The 16157-nt window shown below is 34.4% G+C and overlaps 4 protein-coding genes across 4 annotated transcripts; 3 read left to right on the forward strand and 1 right to left on the reverse strand.

Annotated features, from left to right (window-relative positions):
- Window positions 1–300: 300 nt before the first annotated feature.
- On the reverse strand, window positions 301–1707 carry LOC143619904 (UDP-rhamnose/UDP-galactose transporter 6-like). The gene is made up of 3 exons (XM_077091725.1): window positions 1528–1707; window positions 1249–1449; window positions 301–935 (listed from the first exon to the last, which is right to left on the reverse strand). Exons 1-3 carry the CDS (start codon window positions 1669–1671, stop codon window positions 465–467), a joined length of 816 nt encoding a protein of 271 aa, XP_076947840.1. The 5' UTR covers window positions 1672–1707; the 3' UTR covers window positions 301–464.
- Window positions 1708–3985: 2278 nt separating this feature from the next.
- LOC143619905 (uncharacterized) lies at window positions 3986–5985 on the forward strand. The gene is made up of 3 exons (XM_077091726.1): window positions 3986–4144; window positions 5350–5430; window positions 5575–5985. The coding sequence occupies exons 1-3, from the start codon at window positions 3986–3988 to the stop codon at window positions 5839–5841; spliced, it is 507 nt and encodes a 168-aa protein (XP_076947841.1). The 3' UTR covers window positions 5842–5985.
- Window positions 5986–7136: 1151 nt separating this feature from the next.
- Window positions 7137–9503, forward strand: LOC143619906 (light-harvesting complex-like protein OHP2, chloroplastic). Its single transcript, XM_077091727.1, has 2 exons — window positions 7137–7523; window positions 9356–9503. The coding sequence occupies exons 1-2, from the start codon at window positions 7141–7143 to the stop codon at window positions 9468–9470; spliced, it is 498 nt and encodes a 165-aa protein (XP_076947842.1). The 5' UTR covers window positions 7137–7140; the 3' UTR covers window positions 9471–9503.
- Window positions 9504–10492: 989 nt separating this feature from the next.
- Window positions 10493–12772, forward strand: LOC143619907 (amino acid permease 4-like). Its single transcript, XM_077091728.1, has 5 exons — window positions 10493–10668; window positions 10752–10979; window positions 11050–11143; window positions 11243–11457; window positions 11976–12772. Exons 1-5 carry the CDS (start codon window positions 10551–10553, stop codon window positions 12770–12772), a joined length of 1452 nt encoding a protein of 483 aa, XP_076947843.1. The 5' UTR covers window positions 10493–10550.
- The last annotated feature ends 3385 nt before the right edge of the window (window positions 12773–16157 follow it).

Here is a 16157-nt window from a genome sequence, read left to right on the forward strand (position 1 = left end):
CATGTTTTGGTGATAAATTTGTAACATTTTTAGGGTAAGAAAGTGTGAGATTCCAAAGAGCTAAACTTTACATTGGTTTTACTACTCTGTATGTTTTAAGAATGCAAGTTATATTGAAATTGATTTTAAAACAAGAGAATCAATTCTTCAACTTAAGAGATGTACAAGTTTAGAATCAACCCTCGACAGAAAATGAAATGAACACAAAAATATTCAAAACTAGCCTTGTAAGGCATTAAATGTATCATAAGTAAAAATACTCTTTTAACAAAAAGAATAAATAATGACTGAGGTTTGCATCTTTCCAACAGTCTGCACTACATAAATATCACTACAGCTTATAACCCATCATAGGCTAAACATCAAGAAAACTAATTCACCAACATCCTCATATCAGAAAACTGATAAAAATAACAATCACGGTAATTTAATCAGAACAAATTTTGCTCTCAACTAACTATTCTTTAAACCTTCTCACCAGCGCTTGAAGTTTGATGACTTGTTTTAGGAAGCAAATGAGCGTGACGTTCTTTGCCCCCGGGTTTTAAAGACGCGTTTCCATACCAAATCATACCCACTATGGCTATAATCATCCCAACCACCACATGAAGGTTTAACCCTTCTCTACCAAAGAATATGAATCCTAGAATCAAAACCAGTATGGTTTTCATATGCCCAAGAACTTGAAACGAGACAGCTGTGAACCGCCCGATGCAGATAAACTGACTCAGATTCGTGCCTACTGCAATCGTGCAGGATAGCAATATCAACACCATAGATGGTAGATCATATTTAAACACGTCGACTCTCTTTTCAGTTAACCAGTAATCCAAAAACGGGCCCAACATTAAAAGAGATCCAGCCTGGATAGGTGCGGTATGGCCCAACAGATTGAAGGAACTTAATGCGTTTTTCCTTTGAAGATAATGAACATACTGTAGTTTACATTTATAATCAGTCAAATTGTTGATCAATAAATCAAAAAAAGGTTTTTTTTTTTTTTTTCTTTTTTTTTTTAATATTTAGAATCAGTGAAAAGCAGTAATCAAGAAATTAAGAAAGGGAGTAAAGTAAAATAAAAAAATTATATCAGTGAAAATTTACATTTTTAAAAAACCAGTCAAAACTGGTAATCAAGAAATCAAGAAAAGGTGCAAAGTTAATTTCTTTTTTAAAATAAACGAAAACTGGTGATCAAGAAATCAAGAAAATATGCAAAGTTCAGTTCATTATTATCTAAATGCTTACATATTGCTGAAGTGATGTAGCCCGTACTGCAACGAAAGCAGCACCGAAACCTTTGGCATTAACGCTCACATCGGTAACTGTGCAGACAGCAACACCAAGAAGAACCACCAAAATACTTAGTTTCGTGTCTCGTGAGTATCGAATCTTATCAAACACAACTTCAAACAAGCATGATACAGGGATCATACTCAACTTTGCAATCTAATTAACATTTTGATTTAAATAATATAAAAATCAGAACGCGAGACCAACTGATCAAAGTCAAAAAGTAAAAATTACCTGGTAGAATCCAACTGAGTTCCACATAAGACTGACATTCATTCCAACAATTGAGAAATTAGCAAATAAGACAAATTTGATAAGTTCTCGAGTGGGAAGATGGGACGGTTGGATGTAACCAAGCCACCTAAGAACAACCGTCATCAAGGTGGTGGTTACAAAGTGCAATCCGGTTAATGTTGTTGCTGCATATAAACACATTATTAGATGGGAGTACAAACATGGAGTGTCAGGATCAGATACAAACAGCTTTTAACGTGAGATCTCACGTAATAAAAATTCACATAATGAAATTCAATAAGAAAGAGATTAGTGATCCAGATGATATACTGAGTGAGTTGGGATCCGTCAGATCGAGAGCGTTTAATTAGTGAAATGAAATGATGAAGATTTAAGCAGCAGAATAGAAAGATGAAGTTGTTGGAGGTGATTGGATGCCGTACCTAAATCAATCGAATGAACCCGGATGACAGTGGATTGGTGTGAGTGTGATTGAATATTGATGTGATGGAGCTATGGAATGTTTTACCCTATTTTTATTTTTTGTTTTTGTTTAGTAAGCACCGTTACTTTACGCTAACCGGGTACATGCTGGCTTTGTAGTTTAGTTTAGGCGTTCTCTCAAGAAATCATACATCTGGCTGCAACTTAACAGTCGTTGTGTCCATCACAAGAGCAAAACTCTTTAGCGTAACACATAGTGAGACTAAAACCAGGGTGGGCTTGGGATTCGAAATGACAAACTCGCAAGACCTAGCTCAAATCCTTTGTTGTCAATATCCACCTAAAGTGCCACAATTGGGGATCGAACAAAGAATCCAAGCATCCTTTTAATTTTTATTGTATAATAATAATAATAATAATACTATAGTTAAAAAGTTTTCACTAGTATGTTGGAATTTTAAGCCAACTCCAATAACCTGTCAAAAATCTTTATAACCATGCACTTGATATCTTCACCCATATCATGTACTACCAATGACATCGGCCATCAACTACAGTCTACAGATCGACCCATACTATCTCAAGAATCCATGTCTTCGCATAACAACTTGCAATATGGACTACGAATTCCTCTAACCGACCTTCTTTCACTGCTCTTTTCTCCAACGATTGCTCTACGTCTCCTTGATTTTCAACGTGTTCAAGATTTTGGCTTTAATCTCTGTTCGTTTCAAAGTCGAGAATATTGTGGGCTCTAAGGTCAGAAGTCCATGTGTTTGAAACATTTGTGTCAAACTTGTCCATTAAGTTAAGTTGAAGCCTTTGGGATTTTGTTTTGCATAATACATTTAATCGAATTATAAAAATTGGAAAGGCTACCATGTTAAAATCATTTAAGAAAGTTGTCTCTAGAGAATGGGAAAACAGAGAAACCAAAGGGTAGGACAAATGGTGGATATGGAAAGAGATACCTATGAAAACTTGTTAGTATGATGCAAAGGTTTGGTGTGGTGACTGGTGAACACAATTTTTACTTTTCTTCTTAAATTCTAAATGCTTTTAGTTGTGAGAATTAAAGAATAGCTAAATGTTAGTTTAGCAAAAATAGGAGTAATATATATATATATATAAATTATAAAATGAACTGTGGTTTTCGTCCCTATGGTTTGTTCAAATTTGCAGTTTAGTCAAATAGTTTTAAATTTGTGATTTTCGTCTCTGTGGTTTCGTTTGGCTTGCAATTAAACCCGAATTCACTAAACTCGTTAAGTCTGGTCGTTAAACCTATCAATTAGCATGTCCTTCACGTGAGGGGCAATTTTGTCCTTTTTTTATTTTCCCAAAATAACCATAGCCCCCCTCACGTGAAGGGTTTGCGAATTAGGACTGAGGTTTATATGTGGAGAAAAATGACAAACTGCCCCTCACATGAAGGATACGCTGATTGATGGGCTTAACGACCATACTTAACGCGATTAGTGGAGTCGGGTTTAATTGCAAGTGAAATGAAACCACAGAGATGAAAATCACAAATTTAACATTATTTGACTAAAATCACAGATTTAGACAAATCACATGGACGAAAAATACATGGTACTCAAATTATCAAATTATAATGAATAAATTAAAATGCTTAGAGTTGATAGAAACTCAAAACCAAAACTAAAAAAGATTTACAAGAAGATTTGGCCCTTTGTGCCTCCTCTATTTTGATGTTTTGTAAATTGGGCCTTTGTGTTCTTTCTTCCTCAGCAGTTTACAAAGAAAAGAAAAGAAAAGAAAAGAAAAGAAAGAAGCACGCGTGAGACACACAAACAGGATACGTATAGATAGGTTAACATAACATTACATTACATTAAGGACCTGTCTCTCATCCAATCCATCTTCTCTTTCATCACCGATTCGCATAACTTATTCTCAAAATCCACACGAAACCACCCGAATCCATTCCAATCCAATTCATTCAAGTAGGTTAGGGTTTTTAGGTTTTCAACAGTAATTATAATTATTATTGATGGCAAAGAAGCGTAAATCGGTGGCCACAAGCCTTGACGAAGTGGATCGGACGATGCACTCCACCTTTTGCACCGCCGCTAACTCTCTCTCTCAACTCTATTCTCACGCCATGGCCCACCAAAAGCTTTCCTTTCTCTCCGGTGAACGCCATGGATTGGTACAACTTATTATTATTATTAAACCCTAGTTTTTTTTATATATAAATTGTGTATTATGAAGTTAGGGAACCAATGCACTGAATATAGCACATGGTGTGTTCCTAACTGTGATAATATAGGCTGTTGACATTAGATGAAAATGATTAGCTAAACTAATATTGATAAGATAGGATATTAACCGATAACATCGAGTTCAATTGTTGACTGCATGTTTGAGATAAGGTCATTGGATGGTTTTTAGTTGTATTACTTTTATGTGAGGATTAATAGAAGACTCGTAAACAAATATCGTTTGTTTATCGATGTAGAGTATAGACGTGAGTCGCGGAGCACGCTGCTAACAGAGTATTGTGGTTGACCTTTTATAAGTTCTTGACAGTGTGTTTTTTTTTTCTTTTTTGGTTGAATGGTGGCAATGGTGACTCTTGTTTTGACTTTTTAGCGGTGGTGTGTTTTTTTTTTTTTTTTGTAAAATTTAGTTTTTAATATCTGATTTAGTAAAAAAGCATTAAGATAGTTTTAGTTTATTACTCTCGTAATATGGGTTTGCACAATTAAGTTTAATAATTTGTTGCTTTAACATTTTGCTATAAAATGTATTCTAAACATCTTTTTAAGCAGGCGCCTTTGGAATATGAACAATTAAATTGATAGCATAAGGCTGTATAAGTCGTAATGTAATTGAGCTAGTGGTGATTGTTGAATTTCATTATGTCAAATTATCTGAGGGAAAGATTAAATTGGAATTTTCGTTGAGCAAAATTTTTTTTTCTTTTTGATAATTCCTACTCTAATTTACTTTGCTGTCTGGTTGTGGATTGATAGTTGAATCACAAAAAGTGAGATTTAATGTTCAGTCACTGCTGTGAGTTACAGACTTACTACCCAGCCGTATATTTGTTTGCTTTGCTATTCAGTAATCTATTAATACATTTGAGTATTTTCAATGACTTGATCACCATTTTAGTTTTTTTATTTAAAAGTATTCAGTGTGTAATTGTCATACTGCTGGGGTTAGTAAATTCGTCACGGCTTAGTTCAGTGTATTTTCTCTGTGCAAAATTATTCAGTGTATTTTCTCTATTTTGGTTTTTGATGTGTAACTTATTTATTAAATTTGTAATTTGGAAAATGTTTAAATGTTTTCACCATTTGTATAATTATTAATTAACTATTAGTTGATATATCATTTGATTTTGTGTAGGAAAAGCTGTACCAATGGATATCCAAACAACAAGGGGAAGGTTTGAGAGTGACTTCTGATGACGTGCTTGCCTATATCCAGGTTCACATTTCCCCAACAGATATAAGATATTGACTATACATGAGTTATTCGTGCTTTATGAAATCAACTACCTTTTCTGGTGTACAATTCAACAAACGACATACGCATGAAACAGAGTTAATTATCAAGTGCATTTGCTTGCAGGGCGAGTTGGAATTGTATGTGGAAGAGCCATCAATGACTCCAAGAAGTTTACATCAGCAGCAGCATAGTCAAGCTTCAAACCCAAGCCCCTTTACAAATTCTGGCCCGTCAAATGTTCCAAGTGGTGGTGATCAACAACCAAGGAACTACATTTTTTCAAATGCTTTATCAAGCCCAGTTCGTCGAAGCCTTCAAAACTATCATATATCTAATCAGAATCGAGATTCAGTTGACTCTTCAATGGACATTAATGAATCTACTCATTGAACGTTCATGCGTCTGTGATGGCACTCTGGCAGTGATGATGGTACTGAAAACTGGTTGAAGGGTTTGTCGAAGAAAATTGGAGCATCGATGAAGGTAAGGTTCGGTTGGGTTCGATCAAAGAAGTAGAAGTAGTTTTTATTATTATTTTTTTAATTTATTTTCTTATGGTATGCTGTTTTCATAGGCTTGTGTGAATCTTTTCTGTTTATGTTACATGTAAACTGATTTACCGGTGGTATGAAATGCTTTGTGCTTAGATTGTTTTATTTCAGTTATTGTGAAACCAGAAATTATTGTTAGAAAATACATCTCTGATTAGCTGACACGCTAGACTTTTAAAAATTGGCTATTAGCAAAGTTGCTTGGAACGAGAATAATATAAAGACGAGACGGGAGATCAAACCACTCCATGAATTCCAATCTAAGTGATAGTCCTAGCGGTTTGACGGTTCATGAACACTTTATTGGACGAAGTTTTGAGTATGTGTTTGTTTGTTAAGGAATTGACCTTGTTCTTGTCCGTTCGTTAATTTTATAAGTGGACGCAAACGGAAACTAATGCACACCAACGAACACTAACATGAACGTATAGGTCCTAACGAACATGAATAAACGTAAAACAAACACAAATGAACATATAAAATTTGAGAATAATAATAATTAAATCAACACAAATCACCCAAAAATTCAAAAGTACACTACATAATATCCAAAAAAGCTTAACGCACCAATCATAAACACAATTATATCAAAATACCAATAGCAAAAAATAAAATAAATAAATAATAGTATTTTCTAATAAACAAACATATATGTAAATGAACGTAACCTAACAAACATTAACGAAAGAATCTAACATGCTACCGAACATTCATGAACATAAATTTAACAAACAAATTCTCTGGTCATGTTTGTTCGTTAAGCTTACTAATGAAATTATTTGTCCATTCTTGTTCATTAATTAAACGATGAACATACGAACATCCCGTTGAACGGTTTTTCAAATACCTTGGATAAAAAGAATATAATTACTTTATTATAAATAAATAAATAAATTATATATTGGTTTGGATTTAGAGTTTTGACTTGAAGATAAGAGTTTTTATCTACAAAGACTTGTCAATTTGAGAAAACTTGGCTAACACCTTATCCGCAAACACTTCAGTGATTCTCAGAACAACAACTACACACACACACACACACCTTCTTCTCCATCTCATATGACCATACACAAAACCCTAACTTTCATCATCTTATTATAATAAACCACCACACTCTCTCGCCAGCCAGCCAGCCAAAATGTCACTGGCTTCAATCCAGTACATCCGAATCCCCAATTCTTCTTCTTCATCATCAACATCCGCCGGTGGTGGTTTTCGATTCTCTGCAACCAAGCCCACCGTACTTACAATACGTTGCACTCAAGCCGATGGACCGTTACGAAGACCTTCCATTGCTACTCCACCTGTGAGGCCCTCCGTTCCACCGTCCTCAACTCCACCACCACCATCATCGCCGCCGTCGAAGCCAGTGGCGGAAGCAAGTCAGGGTTCGGTAACGTTGGAGTATCAGAGGCAGGTGGCCAAAGAGCTTCAGGAGTATTTTAAGCAGAAGAAGCTGGAGGAAGCTAATCAAGGTCCTTTCTTTGGTTTTATTGCCAAAAATGAAATCTCAAATGGCAGGTTTGTATTGTATTTTTTTTTTTTTTGCTTCTCTTAACATATTTTTTAATTTATGTGTTTTTAATTTTTTTGTTTATAAACACATCCAATTTAACTGTGTTAGCCCTTAACCTATTACCAATGGTTTATGAACCTCATCAGTCAGTCCGACCTGCTAATCCTAAATGTAGTTTAGATCCAAATGATAAATCAAACAGAAATCTAGCAAGCTAGAAGCATCAACTAACTGGAAGTGTAGCAATGGGATTGTTATGATGATGGTGGAGATGAGCGTACACTAATGGTGGGAGTAGTTCATATTCTGTTGGTGACTATTTGGTTTTACAAAGCCCGAGTTGCTTCGAGATGTTTAGGTCACATCAGTAGAGGCATGAGGCCAAAGCTACATGTATGCAAGGCGCTTGGTATTAAAAAACTAATAGATTAGTTACAGGCAGTTTTTTAACTTGTTAGTTTTTAAAAACTAGCAGTTAAATGCAAACACAAGAGAGAAACAAGCACTAGGTACAAATAAGAAGTTAAGCTTCTTTCCTTGCCAACCAAAGCTCCCACAAGGGCTTCTTTCTTCCTAAGGACATCCTGTCGCTAGGAGTTAGGAAGTAATTTCACTGAAGTGAAATACCGTGTACCTTTTTTCACTTTAAGTATTATTTGGTTAAGTATATTAATATTTACATAATACCAGTTTAGAACCGTAGGGCGAGTCTAGAGTGACTGGGAGGATCACTCATATGCTAATGATAGCTATCATTAGCTGTTTTAATTCTGCATCTCTCGAAGTCAGAGTTAATAAAGGAACTTTTCTTGTTGAGCCTGTACTCTGCTCTTTCCCCTTCTTCCGTGGGGCACCTTGATCTTCACGCCACCTGCTGGTTTCTCCTGTTGCCTCGATGAAACCCCCGGAAACGGGTAAACCTAGTCTTCATTCAATTCTTGTGGGCTGCTCTCCATATGATCTCAGCTCATAATAGTTACCCAACACATGACTTTGATTATTCTTGCGATGATTAAGCTTATTTATCACCTCTTTATTATATGTTTTTGGTTTCTATTAGAACTCAACAAACAGATCCACTTGTGACCAGTGGGATCTTGCTTGAGAACACACATATATGAAAGCATCAATGGATACCATTTAATTATATAAGCCCGCCAGATGAAAGGGTCGTATGATGATGTGCCTCTGAGATCAAAGAAAGCATTTTGCTAACCCAAGCTCTCGTCACAAGGTTGATGCATGAATTACAGACCCAAGAATTTAACGTTATTGAAACATCACAAAATTGATAGATGAGGAGGCTTAATGAGTTAATGCCCAAAACGAAGTTGCAGTTTGCACACATGATGAGGTCATATTTTGCAAGGATGTTGATATCTAAAAGTCATATAGATTCTTAAGACAAACTTATCATGTATATTTAACTTTTAGATTAAACTATTTACATTATAATATTAATTCGAATAATGCTCTATGTTAACTTATATATCAAACCTGATCCAACTCATTTGTTTTAAGCTATAAGTATTATATGGTATGCATTATATATGAACAACACCAACTTGGCAGCTCATTCTTATATTAAAGAAACTTTAACTAATTATACATGTATTTTACAAACATGTAACGATTTAAATCTTTTTAGACTTCTTTTTCATATTTTCTTGATGGGACAAGTATAGGACCAAGTAACATACATATAGATTGTCACCTTAATCCTCTCTAAACGAAGAATATTGCTTTCATATGCCTTTTTTCTTGACTTTATCGTAACGCGATAATGATATAAATCTATTAATTGTGTGATTTGATGATGTGTATATGAATGGTGTAGATGGGCAATGTTCGGGTTTGCTGTAGGAATGTTAACAGAGTATGCAACTGGATCAGACTTCGTTGATCAAGTCAAGATTTTACTGTCCAATTTCGGCATTCTAGATTTGGAATAGTAACTCGTGTTTGTATAAGTTCTTGAAAAATCTACATATATGTATGTATTCAAACTTTCATTTTTTTCATCTTACACTTAATTGTAATCTATACGTACTACTACTACTACTATCCATACAAGTTTGCTTTGGAATCCTCACCTCTTTTTGTTATAGAATAGCATGTATTATTTATTCAAATCTAAGCAGATAAATAAATCTGTTGGATCATATTACTGTCTGACTGGCCAATGAGATTCCTCTTTCATCATATTCCATCTTTTAACTTGTATTCATCAATACCTTTTCTTGATTCACACGAGTCTTGTTCTAAATTCTACTCTTTTTGGCTCTCATCTGTGTTTGAGGAAGGATTACTGTAAAAGTTGTTTTTTTCTAATTAAAAATCCGGACAATAAAATTCAATCCTAACTTATCGACGGTGTCATCAACTCTGGTGTGATGATAAAGAAAGTCGCCAGGGTAAAATGTCTGGAGTAAGTAAAGATAGGTCGAACGATTTATCAAGTTATTTTCTTGTATTGTGTTATGGCTCAGGATCACAAAGAACAAATATTTGTGCTAGTGTGCTACTTGCTTTATAATATTATAAAGTTCTCCGAAAAAGGTATTCCTATGTGTATGTACATAAAATAAAGTAAAAGATAAAGATATGTAGCCTGGGTTTTATGATATCTTAAGAAAGTTACAAAAATAAATATAACAATAACAATAATCACAATAGTCTGGTAAATCTTAATATGTGTACAGGTTAAGTAACCAACATTGCTAATTATTATAATTAATTAATAACTAATTAATTATTTAATTAAAAGTAATAATACAAATAACAGTATGATAATATGATTTTGATCAGTTGAACCTAAAACTTGTGAAATTCTGTAAAATAGAACTCATCACTAAAGTTCAAAATATAGTATTTTAGCAAATTTATGCTCCATTTGGCATGTCCCTCACACCTACATATATAAACAGATTTAATTCAAATCCAAAAGTATCAATTCCACACATCCATCAAAATTTCAATCTTCCACCAATTTTTATATTCTTTTCACAAATTTTTTATATTTATAAGAAATTATGAAAATCGATGAAAATAATGCACCAGACTACCAAAAAGGCTTTGAAGTTTCGGGGGACTTCTCTTCTCAGGGGTCGTCCAAATTCTTTGACGACGATGGCCGTCTAAAACGAACAGGTAAAACTATACATCTTCACATGTACATTCATATTTGTATGATTTATTTTGATACATAACTGCTTCATTTCATTCAAAAACAGGGACTCTTTGGACTGCTAGTGCGCATATTATCACTGCGGTCATAGGCTCGGGCGTGCTGGCATTGGCATGGGCCACCGCACAGCTCGGTTGGATAGGGGGACCCACTGTTCTTTTTCTTTTTTCCTTTGTAACTTACTACTGTTCTTGCCTTCTTGCCTCATGTTACCGTGATCCTGTTACTGGCAAACGAAACTATACCTACATGGAAGCCGTCAAATCTAACCTTGGTACGCTACATCTAGCTTTAAAAACAGCTGGTGCAAATCAAGTTTTGAATTCTCAATATTATTTTTTCAGGTGGGTTTAAGTTTAAGATTTGTGGGTTCATTCAGTACTTCAATCTTGTTGGAACTACAATTGGATACACCATTGCTGCCTCCATTAGCATGATGTGAGTGACTATATATATACACATTACAATAACCATTGATATGTTGTTAATTAAATAAGAAAGTTTTTACTAACTTGCTATAATTGTGTAAAAATGAAGCGCTATAAAGAAAGCAAGTTGTTATCATGACAAAGGTCACGATAGTCACTGTGGCGTTTCAGGGACTCCATTTATGGTACTGTTTGGTGTTGTAGAGATCTTCTTTTCTCAAATCCCGGATTTCCATGAGATTTCATGGTTGTCGATGGTGGCCGCTGTCATGTCATTCACTTACTCCGCCATCGGTCTTGGCCTCGGGATCGCCAAATTTGCTGGTAATGGTTCATTATAGAACATTAATTTATTGAAAAAACTAAAAGAACAAATCTAAACTGTTAATATTTGTTACTGATGGTTCATATTTTTAAATCGTGTGTTTCTTAGAGCATTTGCGTCACTCTACCCTTCCATACGTATAATTTAGCTAAAAAACATATTTATCGTAAAGTTTCTTTATCTTTTAAAGCCTCACACATCTGATTTTCCATATTTATTCATGTATAATACTTTTTTATTCATGTTTTACTTTCTTCCATTTACAACTCCTAAAAAAATAGATATAGATATTGAATAGCTCTATATTTAGCGAATCACTTTCGCTTTCAAAAGGTTTTTCTTTTATTTTAGGGACGCTGATGGAACGGAATTTTTGTTGGTTTCCCTAAATTGTTCCTTAAAATTTAAAATCGCGTGCATATGTATAAAATAATGTGAATGCTCTTAAATCTACATATGTGTAGGTTATACTTTATGTACATAAAACAAACTAATTTGTTCATATGTTTTTTAACAGAAAACGGAGAAATCAAGGGAAGCCTAACCGGTATAAGTGTTGGGGAAGTGACTCAAACACAAAAAATATGGAGGAGCTTTCAAGCGTTCGGCGCCATTGCATTCGCCTACGCGTACTCCAACGTCCTAATCGAAATCGAAGACACAATCAAGTCCCCACCACCTGCAACCGAGCAGGAAACAATGAAGAAAGCGACACTAATAAGCGTGATCACAACCTCTATTTTCTATATGCTTTGCGGATGCTTCGGTTATGCAGCCTTTGGGGACCATGCACCCGGAAACCTCCTAACCGGGTTTGGGTTCTACGACCCGTTTTGGCTAGTTGACATTGCAAACATTGCCATCATAGTTCACCTTGTGGGTGCATACCAAGTGTTTGCACAACCCATATTCGCATTCGTTGAACGAACCGCGACAGAATATTATCCAGAAAGCAACTTTATCACTAACGAAATAAGTGTTCTGATTCTGGGATATAATTACAAACTGAATTTGTTTAGATTGGTATGGAGAACTATGTTCGTGTGTATGACCACCTTAGTCGCAATGTTGATGCCATTTTTCGAAGATGTTGTTGGGATCCTTGGAGCCATTGGGTTCTGGCCGTTAACGGTTTTTTTTCCGGTTGAAATGTATATTGCTCAAAAGAAGATACCAAAGTGGAGTTACAAATGGGTTTGTTTGCAAACGTTGAGTGCAGTTTGCCTTGTGATTTCTGTTTGTGCAGCTGCAGGTTCGGTTGCTGGAGTGATTAAAGATCTCGGTGTCTATAAGCCGTTCAAGACAATGCACTGATCGATGATGGAATGGGAGGTTTGTTTACTGGATATATTTGCAGAATTAAGTGAAGCTGAATATTCAAATTTAATTTTCTTGTTTCAGTTGATTTGTTCGTACTTTGTATTCATGAATTGGAAATTTGAAATTAAATAAACAAAGGGTTAATTGTTTTCAAATTATAGGCTATATAATATAGTTTCATCCATCATTCACTCATGATATAGTAAATGCTTATTCAGAGGCCAGTATTTGATATTTTGGTTGCCCCGAGCGCAAAAAAATTGGCCCTCATACATAAATCCTCCCTTCCCCTAAAAGAAAAAATAAAATAAATACCGAGGATAATTGTGATAACAAGATAATCCAATTGGCTTATGATGCTTAATTGTTCAAGTTTGAATGGGCCAGGAAAATCCAATTAAAATATATATATTAATCAGGCCCTAGACGGTTGCCAGACCCGCACCACTTGCTAGCTAGCCGTGTGTTTATCAATGTGAATTGTTCATGATGTGTACATATTACCCTTTTAAAATTTTCTATACATTAGTGTTATGATAATGAGCTAAATAGCACTCTAAATAAGAGATTTTCTGTTTCGAAACTCGAGTTTAAATTCATTGGTTGCTTTTTACTTCATTTGTTATCTCAAATTGTAGCTAGTTTTCATGTTATCATCACTGACGGACCTACACCTATGGTGTAGGTGTCGGTTGACCCTGTGAAAAAAAATTTTTAAAGGTATATTTATGCTAAAATCCTGATCGCCCTTTATAAAATTTTGACACCGCCATCTTTTGACCCCTGTGAAATTTTTTCTTGGTTCCACCACTGGTTATCATGTATTTGTATTTCTCAAAAGATGGAACTCCAAGTATCTCCACTAAATTGGTTAAGCATAATATTTCTTTAAAGCATAAATTTTCAATGCATGATTTACAATACTATAAAACACGATTTAGGAAATTTATAATATTTTACAAGTTTTGTGGGTAACATATGAAAATTTCCCTTTTTAAAAAAGAATAAACGGTTTAAAAGCAAGAAAATATATTTGTTCTAATGTAGTAGGTTGCGTTTTAATTTTCAGGTTTCGACCGGATAGGGTACTTGCAGAAGTCTATTAGCTTCAAAGTAAACTTTCAAAGGAAAAACTTTGCGTGAAACTGCATTACTTTTGTAGTTGGCTGATGTACGTACTAGGATCGTCCGGCGTGATAAATTGGAGTGTGTTTGGCATGGTCGTTTAAGGGTTTCAAAAGCGTAGAATGATTCTAAATGAAAACCATAATAAGTTAGGCATTAATTTAGAATTTAACATATTCCTAAAAGATTCAAGAAACAACACAGAAAGGTTCATCTTTTGTTGTATAATTGCGTACCTGGATGATGAATTCAAATCAATGATGCAAACCTGTAATCTTGATTTCAATTTTGGTTTCTTGAACAATTTCCTGGATTAATCTCTGAATCGTGAATCACTTTCAGATAAACCTATTTGCGGGTTACACGCAATGATTTATCGGATAAGACAGAGATTTCTGTTGATGGAATTGAATTTTATTGTTTCTATGAATTGATGAAGAACCAGAGAAGAAGTAACCGTCGTCTCTTTCTATGCGTTCGATGTATTAAAAATTATCCAGGGAATGACAAATATATATTACAATTCCCTTATCAACCCAAACAAACTAATTAAAAGCTCATTTGTCATTACACTTAAGTCCAAGTATAAAACCAAACAACAAAGCCTAAATAACATTATTGTTAAACAAGCCCGCACTCCCGCGTCACCTAAACTCGTTTAATCTCATAACGTTATTTCCTCCATCAACAAGTTAATCCAATAACACTAAAATATCCAACAATCCTCCCCTATTTCAGTGATATCCATGATTAACTTAACCATTGTCATAGAAACACAAATGTATGCATAAATGAAAATGTCTTACGGATTGAATTTTCATCTTAGTAAATTGCACGATCCAAATATTCGAATATCGATTGAACCCTTGCTATCCATTTGAATACTTGAAGGCAAAATACACATACGTTTATAAATCCAAATTCCACTTGACACAATATTTTACTAGCCTGTGTCCTAATCCTTCAAAGAATATATTAAAGCTCAAGTCCAAAGCTTCTTGAATAGGCTAAACTTCATATTCTTATAGGTAGTTCATTATTTTCGCACCCGCACTGCAATTTATCAATGAACTATTAAGAAGCTATACTTCAACCTACTTTATCTCGCGGTCCGAACACAAACCTTGGGATGCTCATGTTATTGTGTTCCAATATCTATATGACAAGCTTTCTACATTGAATTCAGCATCTAACGTTGTATTAGATGGGAATTGGGTGTCTTGACATATGATATTAACGTACGGACTTTAAACCCATCCCCATGACTGATATGTTCACGAGATCTCTTCCTAACTCTTTAGTTAGATCATCAGTCAAATTATACTCATATTACAAACTCAACTGATATAACACCTTGCACGATGAATTCATACGTATAATATATAACCGTCTAGACTTTCCATTATACATTTGACTATAACCCATAGTCAGCACTATCCCACCTGATAGATTTTGGTGATATCGGTTTAACCACAATAGAATTTCATAATAATAGTTTCTTAGCCGTTCAACCACTTTATCAGTTGTTGCAAATGCTAGAAACTCACATTCCATTATCAAGTTATGCAAATTCATTCCTTAATTACCTAAGAAATGAAACCTCCCCCATTCACTTAGTTATACAACTTGCATCATAATACCATTCGAAAACTAAAGGAAAACTTGAATAACACAAACCATAGTACATGGTTTCTTTCAGGTACTTAAGCAGTCTGTTTACTGCTTGCTAATGTTGAGCACGACTAATTACTAGCATATCTGCTCAACTTATCCACAACATAAACTATGTCCTTGTGCTAATCTTAGCATACATTAAGTATCCAATTAACTTTGAATATTCTAATTGTGAAAGAGAATCTCCTTGATTAGACATACATTTGATATTAGGATTTATAGGAGTGCTATCCGAAGAATAATCAAACCGATTGAATTTCTTCAATACTTCCTCAATGTAATGAGATCGAGTCATAGCTACCATTGTTACTCCCTTTTATTTTTATACCTAGGATAACATCAACCTCCCCCAGATCCTTTATATCAAAATAGAATATAATAACTACTTTGTCTTATTATTCACTCAAATCTGAGTAATATATCAAGTAATTGATCATTTCCATTAAGATTCTATTTTTCTTTTCATTCTAAAATAATTCACATGATCCTAACATGTCACAATTTAGAACATACATGCTTTGAGATAATGATGTCATACAAACTGATTCAATACCAAACGGGACATTAATATTAACTTTTA

Source organism: Bidens hawaiensis, unplaced genomic scaffold (assembly GCF_021521415.1).
Source record: "Bidens hawaiensis isolate Kalapana, Puna unplaced genomic scaffold, B.hawaiensis_p1.1 tig00002525_1, whole genome shotgun sequence".
NCBI lineage: Eukaryota > Viridiplantae > Streptophyta > Magnoliopsida > Asterales > Asteraceae > Bidens > Bidens hawaiensis.